At 52.1% G+C, this 8,114-nt stretch overlaps 1 protein-coding gene across 2 annotated transcripts in view; it reads right to left on the bottom strand.

The window, feature by feature from the left end:
- The window catches only part of SLC22A8 (solute carrier family 22 member 8), a 24,393-nt gene that overhangs the window by 15,415 nt on the left and 864 nt on the right, over nt 1-8,114 (bottom strand). Inside the window, exon 2 of one of the 2 annotated variants that reach the window (XM_017503804.2) lies at nt 7,319-7,655. In XM_017503804.2, coding sequence (XP_017359293.1) covers nt 7,319-7,651 — 333 coding nt within the window. In that variant the 5' untranslated portion in view covers nt 7,652-7,655. Of the gene's footprint in view, nt 1-7,318; nt 7,677-8,114 lie in introns of both variants that reach the window. The other variant, XM_017503803.2, reaches the window with a different exon arrangement.

The raw sequence follows: 8,114 nt of genomic DNA, 5'->3' as shown, positions 1-8,114 counted from the left end.
AAAAAAAAAAAAAAAAAAAAAAAAAAAAAAAAAAAAAAAAAAAGAAAAAAAAGAAAAAACAACAACAACAAAAAACAAGCTTATAAAGTAGGTAGTATTGCTCTCTCTTTTTATAGACAAAGAACCTGAGGCTCAGAGGTTAAGTGCCTTGCCCAAGAATAGCTTAATTCATTTCAAGAGAGACTCTAACTCAGGTCTGCTGGACCCAAGATGCTGCCCTTGGCCCTGAGCACAGCTCCTTGATACCTCCCTCTGTGCCTTGCTTTGAGGCCTGGGCTGCTGAAGGAAAAGCACCATACATGGGAGCTGTTGCTGTGAGCCATGGTAAGACAGCATGGCTCAGCATAGGCTGGGATTGTGATAGAGGAGGTAGTCAAGGTCAGAGCCAAATGGGCTGCTCTGACATAGTATCCAGATTGTGAGCAGCAAAGAGCGAGGCCAGGTAGCCCCTGCAGAGCGTGAGGCAGAAGGTGGGCTGTAGAGAGTCAGGACAAGCCATTTGTGATCAGGACCATGATCAGCGGGATGGGGCCCTGCTGTGTGTATTGGGGCCCTGCTTGTGTGTGTTGGGGAGCTGGCTCTGCCTGGGACTACACACGGGGTCCCTACCCCCTGGAGCAGGAACAAGGAAACAGCCTGCCTTAGTTCAGGGGCCTTTTGGAGCTAGGTCAGATCTAGCTGAGGGGAGAATTGCTGCTGCCCATATACCTTCTTGGATCCCTAAGGGAAACTGCTGGGGCACAAGGACCAGGGAGGATGAGCCAGGTATCCTAGGGACAGTCAAAAAGACATCAGTCTCCAGCTCTGCCACTTAGGAGCTATGTGTTCCAGGGCCAATTATTTAACCTCTGTGTGGCTCAGCCTCTTCATCAATACCCACAGGTACCTAGTGCCTGCTTCTCAGGCTTGTGAATGACATAGGAATGAAAAGCACCCAGCACTAATTCCTGGAAAACAATGGGCACTCACTTCACAATAGCTGTCTTATTATTGTCACATGTCATTGTAAGGCCTGTGCTCACAGGGACAGGAGATGTAGTAGAAAGGGCGTGGGTTCTATAGCAGGACCTCCCAACCCCATCCTTCTTCTATAAAGGCTTGACCCAACATCATGTCTGGGAGGGCCACCTTCTGGATCTGAGCCCAATGTATTCCTCTGTAAAATGGGGACAATAGTGCCTGATTTGCAGGGTCACGAGAGGAGGAAGGCAGAGCGCCAGCCCAGGGCCCTGCATACAGCAGGTGCTCACTGCGTGAGTTCCTGATCCTGGGGAGCCCACAGGAAGGTCCCAGCTCTCCTGAGCACAGAATCAGGGGCTTTCTCGATCAGGGCTGTCAATAGGGATCAGGCTGGCTTGAAAAGTGGTTTGGGTGGGGCTCTCAGGTCTTTTCTCAGGAGTCAGATTGGAGTCTAGGAAAGAGATGGAGGAGGAGGAGGAAACCCCGGCAGGGTTGAGGGTGGGCAAACGGGGGTGTGAGGCAGAAGTGCTGTTGGAGATGAGAGATGGGCAGCCAGGGACTGGGGATTGGAATGAAGGATGGTCAGAGGTGGCTGGCCAGAGACCCGGCAGGGGACCCTCCCCAAGGTGGAAGCCTGCTCCCAGGAGGCCTCACTGGGCAGCCTCTCTGCTTCTCCAGCAGTTGACCTGGGGCCTCCATGGAGCAGTCCTCCACACTGGGGAGGGTGGGGGGCAGACTTTTGCAGTCCTGGAGATAAGACAGGGAGGCTCAAGGCCTAGAGAGGAAGCCCAGGGCCCTTAGAGAGATGGCCTTGCTCATCCATGGCCAGGCCCAGGCCCTGAGGCCCACAAGCTGAGGTTCAGTGGTGTGGGCTATGGGGTACGTGCCTCTCCAGGGAACCCAGTGCCCAGAATTCGTTTTCCCATGCTTTTCAGACTTCAAAAAAGGGCCTTTGTTTCCTCTTAATGTCCTCGTAAAGCTCATTCTGAAAAATCCTGACCTTGTCTCTGCTGCACCAAGAGAAAGGAATTTGTGGTCACCCCTGCCAGGAAGGCTTAGGGGATCAGAAGGGGAGGGGGGCTGCTTCCATGCCTGTCCAGACCCAGTGCTGGGCTTGTGCACGCCACCAGCTCAGCCCTCCCGCCCTCTTGCCCCCGCCAAGAGGGAGTGTCCTTAAAATCCTGATTCTACAGATGAGGGGACTGAAGCTGGAGAGGCGAGGTGACTTGCCAGGTCACTGACTGTGGGGGTGGAGCTGGATCTGAGCAGAAGAGGAGGACCAGGCTGAGGAGGGAGGCAAAGTCAGGGCCTGGGTGAGCCAGAAACAACTGTGAGAGCTGGCTCCCCTTTTTACTGGGGGATCCCCCTTCTCTTCTGATGGGGATGAACCCTTTAGTTCTCAGACACCCCTATTAACGACAACAGCAAAAAACCATGGCCCCAGCAAGGAGTGCAGCTCACATGGAAATGGAATGCTCTGTGCCAGGCCCTGGGCTCAGTCCTGTGCTTGCCCCATCCTTGTTAACCCTCACACTTGCTTTCTTAGCCCTTTTTACGCATGAGGAATCTGAGACTTCTGGGGATCATGACATTCCTGATAATTGGCCGAGGCAGGTTGTGAGCTCTGGTTCACGATCCCCCACTCTTTGTTTGGGACATGGCACCTTGCTTCTCTTAACAGGAGTCACCTGGACTTACCTTGCTCTTTGCCAAATATCCCACTTTCCTTGTTACCACCCTTCTCACCTGGAGCCAGCATATCCAGTTCCCTGCCTCTGACTTCTAGGTAAGGTCCAGCCACTGTTCTGCCTCTAGCAGAGGGTGCCAGAACCCGACCCAAGCACATGAAACAGAAAGATGAAAGGGCTTTGCCCTTGTTGTGCTGGTACCAGTGGCTGGCTGAGTCCAGCCACGAACGAATCAATGGCTGGGCAGGGACGCTTCCTATGGGCTCTCAACAACTGAGAGTTCTGGAGATCCAGAGCCTGATGTACGCCTGGACCAGACCTGACCCAGAGAAGGGTGCAGTGCCCTGAGACCTGGAGACCCCAGTCATCTTGCTGGAATGGCGGTTCACACTGTCTCAACTGCTGACATGGTGACTGGGAACTGGCTTAAGCGTGAACTGATGCTTGACTGGGTGCAAGGCCTGCAAACCTTTCTCTGTTTTGCCTTCCTAGAGGCTGCTTGAGGAGTTTTCTGGAAAGGAAGCCACTTCCCAGCAGTTAGCAGTGTCTGCATCCGCCTGTCTCTCTCTCCCACTAGGCTCTGAGGGGGCACGTCCTTCATTCAGTGTTGATTGAGCACTTACCATGCATCTAGTTCTGTGATGGCAGGAATGGGTGACGGAGGGACTGTCCCTGCCCTGGAGGAGCCACTAAAGGCAGGGAAGGAGGATCTGTGGACAGGCCACCCACTCAACACTGCCTGGGCAGCGGGGTGCACAATCAGCCTCACAGATTAGGGGTTGGGGGTCGTGCAGTCCTGAGAAGCATAGGCTCTGGAGCCTGACCCCTGATTTTGACTCCCCACTCCATCGTGTATGAAATGTGAGGCCTTGGACCAGTGACCTGTCCCTCAGTTTCCTCATCTGTGAAATGGGATAATATTGGATAAAGAAAATGTGGCACAGATATACCATGGAATACTATGCAGCCATAAAAAGGGATGAGTTCATGTCCTTTGCAGGGATATGGATGAAGCTGGAAACCATCATTCTCAGCAAACTAACACAAGAACAGAAAACCAAACACCGCATGTTCCCACTCATAAGTGGGAGTTGAACAATGAGAACCCATGGACACAGGGAGGGGAACATCACACACTGGGGCCTGTTGGGGGGGGGGCGGGGGTTAGGGGAGGGATAGCATTAGGAGAAATACCTAATGTAGATGACTGGGGGGTAGCTGCAGCAAACCACCATGACACGTGTATACCTTCGTAATAAACCTGCACGATTTGCACATGTACCCCAGAATTTAAAGTATAATAACAAAATTGAAAAAATAGGTGCTAACCTTAGAGGGTTATTGTGAAGATGAAATGAGTTTATGTGGCTAAAGTGCTTAGAACCATCTGGCACAGCGTGAGCAGGCAGTAAATGTTGGTGATGATGATGATTTAATTGTTCCTTCTGGGATTTTTGTTTCTTTGGCTGGGTTCTGTGTTTTTGGAGGACATGGGTGGTGGGTTTTACTCCTCTTTGTCTTCCCAGAGCCCAGGTGCACAGCAAGTCACCTGTACATTTGGAAACATACTTATGGCTATTGAGGCATCTTTCACTCCCTCCCTGCCCCTCACGCCCTACATCATTCAGTTACATTCAGTTACCAGGTCCCATAGGTTCCAACTTCCTGACCTTCCTGGTATCTATTCCGACTGTCCCTTCTATCTGTCGTCTCTGTCCTGGATCCCTGTGCAACTTGTTAACGAGTTTCCCTGCTGCTAGACTAAAAGACTCCACAAATGACTCTCTAAAGGGCAAAGTGACGATCCTTTGAAGGTGACCCGTGGTGCCACTCTCCTGCTTGACACCACCACATTCACTGGCTCCCCATTGCCCTTAGGACACAGGCCACACCTTCGTTGCTGCAGCATCCAAGCTGGGCCCTCCTGCTGTCCTCCCCAGGTCCATGTCTGGGGACCTCCATATCCTACTGGCACTCCTCCAGCCTTCCCTTGGCACTTGCAATCTTGACTTTTTGTTCTCTCTTTTTTTTTTTTTTTTTTGAGACTAAGTTGTCCTGCTCTGTCGCCCAGGCTGGAGTACAGTGGTGTGATCTTGGCTCACTGCAACCTCCGCCTCCCAGGTTCAAGAAATTCTCCAGTCTCAGCCTCCCAAATAGCTGGGACTACAGGTGTGCACAACCACGCCTGGCTAATTTTTGTGTTTTTAGTGGAGATGGGGTTTCACCATATTGGCTAGGCTGGTCTTGATCTCCTGACCTTAGGTGATCTACCTGCCTTGGTCTCCCAAAGTAGCTGGGATTACAGGGGTGAGCCACTGCACCCAGCCTTTCTTCTTGCTTCTGTGCCTTTGCATTTGACTCTCCTCCCCCTCCACTCCTCCTTTTGCCTGGGGTGCACTGCTTACTAACTCTCACCTCCCAAAGTGCTGGGATTACAGGTGTGAGCTACTGATCCTGGCCTTTCTTCTTCCTTCTGTGCCTTTGCATTTGACCCTTCCCCTGCTGCCGTCACTCTTCCTTTTGCCTGGGGTGCGCTACTCACTAACTCTCACCCTTCCATGCCCAGTGTGGGCATTACTGACTCCAGCAAGCCTGCCTCAATCCCCATTCCAGGCTGGTTAGATAACGCCGCCTTGGGCTTCAGAGCACTCTGGGTGTACAAAGCGCATATTCATTCATACAGAACCCCTCCTCTGTGCCAGGCACTATTCTAGCTGCTGCAGATAGAGTAGTAAACAAAGCAGCAGAAAATCCCTGCCTTGGGAAACTTGTGTATTCCCCCAAACCACCCGTGATCCTTGAGAATGGATCTGTGTGTCACTAGTGGTGTGCTCCTGGAGGCAGGCAGGCTAGCGGCTCTTTGACTTTGTGTCCTCAGTATTATGCACTGCGGGTCAAGAAATGTTTGACCACTTGATGGGTTTCAGGCATTATGCTTGATGCTGGGGAAAAAAAAGCCAACATGACTGGGAGGAGATATAATCTAGGGATATGAGAGCAGCAAATGTCATTGTTTGGAGTGCAGCTCTGGAGACAGGTGCGTGTGTTTGGGTTCTGAATCTGCCACTTATTAGCTGTGTGACCTCGTCCAAGCTACTTAACCTCTCTGTGCTTCAGTTTCCCCATCTGAGAGAGGGAATTAAAATACGAACTCCCTATCATATTGTCAGGAAGGTTAAAAGTGTTAATATCTGTGGAGCTCTTAGAACAATGCCTGGCACATAGTAAGCACTTTATGTAAAAATATTTGTTAAATGAATAGCAGTCACATAGATTCTGAACATAGCCCTACATTCAAATCCTGCCTCTGCCAGGTTCTAGCCATGTGTAACATGGGGAGGTCATGGAATCAAGCCGAGCCTCAGTTTCCTCATCTGTGAACTAGAGATGATAATACTTCTCCTAAAGAGATTTCGACTCCTGGGCCTCCAGGAGTCCACAGATGTGTAGTGCTTGGCACCAGGTAAGGGCTTTGCAATGCATCTCTCTTCATGAGGCAAAAACAGGATCCTGCCCTTGACGGGCTCATGGTACCTGAGGGAGGATGAAAACACTGCTCTCTGCTCACTGCTCAGGTGCCACCTCCTCCAGGAAGCCTCCCTTGAATCCAGCGGTTTATCTCTCTTTTGAACTTGCATAAACGTTTGTCCCCCTGTACCTCTTATGGGCTTTAGCTCTAAATTCCAGTTCTGAAACTGACCAGCCATGTGGCCCTACACAATCACTTCCCTTCTCTGGGTCTTAGATTTTTTGTTTTTTAAAAAATCTGTAAGGGGAGATAGAAATCACCTTCAACAGAGCATCACTTCGGAATCAAGCAAGACAGTGTCCACCGAGCACCCAAATGTGCCTGGCAGTTAGCGATGTCCAATAAATGTCAATTCCCAATTCCTCATCTTCATCCTATCATAGGCTTCCTCCTGTCACTGGCCTGTCAGCTCACTGAGTCTGACTGAACTCTGGATTTCCCCGAGGTGGCGGATGAGAGAGTCAGCGAATCAGTGAAGGGATGAGGGAATGAGAGGTGAACTCAGGAGTGGCTGTGTGTGTGTGGACAAGACATTTTCTGGGTCTGCTGTGGAGCGTTTCAAGCGTCCCCTCTGTGCAGTCCCTCCTCCACAGCCCTCCCACCTTGGGGCCTTTGCACAAGATGGAATTTTCCTCCTTTTCCTCACTGCCTGTCTGGCCCTTGGCTGAAGTTCAGATCTGAGTTCCAGGGGCATTTCTTTGGGGAGAATTCCTTCAACGCCCATTCCCCACGCCCTCACTTCCACACCCAACCCAGGCGTAGGTCATAGTGTGAGGTCACTTTGAAGTTGTAATTTTACACTTATCTGTGTGGTATTTTCCTTAATGGGTGCTATCCCTACCACGCTGTAGACCCCCTGGGAGCAGGCATGGTGCGTTTTTGTGTTCCCAGAACTGAGCTCTGCACCGGTCACAGAACAGGCCCTCGGTAGCAGTTTGCTGAAGCACTTGGACTCTGAGTGTGAAGAAACCAAGGCTCTTGGTGGAAATGCCTTTGCACTCAGATCTTTCCTCTCTGCCTGCCCAGTGGCCTGTCCTCAGGTCCTGGGAACGCCAGACCCCAGCCTCCTCTGCTGCCCACCAGCGGTGCAGGGTGTGGGGGTGTGTGGGTAAGTGGAGGGAGAGGGTTTGCCCAGGCATACCTCCGTCACGATGGAGTCCTTGGTGCTGTTGTAGACCCAGCCATCCAGGCACGACTCTGTGGCCCTCTGGGTATCATTGGGCAGGCTGGCATTGGGCGGATGTACAAAACGGAGGCACTTCTCAGTCTTCCCATTTGGGCCCATGGGGAGCACCCAAGGCCCTGCGGAGGCATTGGGGGGCGGGCGACAGTGGTGGGCAGGCGTGGCGGCTGTGAAGATCTGCAGCAGGTTGTGGTTGGCCATGTTGAGGATCGGGAGGCCCAGTATGGCCACGTGCAGGAACTGGAAACGGCCCATGCTTCCCACACGGTCCAGAATCTCGGAGAAGGTCATAGCACTGGGGCAAGATGAGCCAGAGCTGTGGGCAGGGCATACGCCAGGGAGAGGTATATGTGTGCGTGGTGGTGCATGAGCCTATGGAACCATAGATGGGAGGCTGAACCAGGTGGATGTGCCAGCACAGGTGTGTGGAGCAGTGCATGTGTAAGTGTGGAAAGAGGTGGAGGTGGCCGGGTGCGGTGGCTCATGCCTGTAACCCCAGCACTTTGGGAGGCCAAGGTGGGTGGATCACCTGAGGTCAGGAGATCGAGACTGTCCTGGCCAACATGGTGAAACCCTGTCTCTACTAAAAATACAAAAATTAGCTGGGCATGGTGGCACATGCCTGTTATCCCAGCTACTCAAGAGGCTGAGGCAGGAGAATTGCTTGGACCAGGGAGTCAGAGGTTGCAGTGAGCTGAGATCGCGCCATTGCACTCCAGCCTGGTGACAGGGCGAGACTCTGTCTCAAAAAAAA

This window comes from Cebus imitator, unplaced genomic scaffold (genome assembly GCF_001604975.1).
Source record: "Cebus imitator isolate Cc_AM_T3 unplaced genomic scaffold, Cebus_imitator-1.0 Scaffold316, whole genome shotgun sequence".
Classification (NCBI taxonomy): Eukaryota; Metazoa; Chordata; class Mammalia; order Primates; family Cebidae; genus Cebus; species Cebus imitator.
This window is presented reverse-complemented; position numbering and strand designations above follow the sequence as displayed.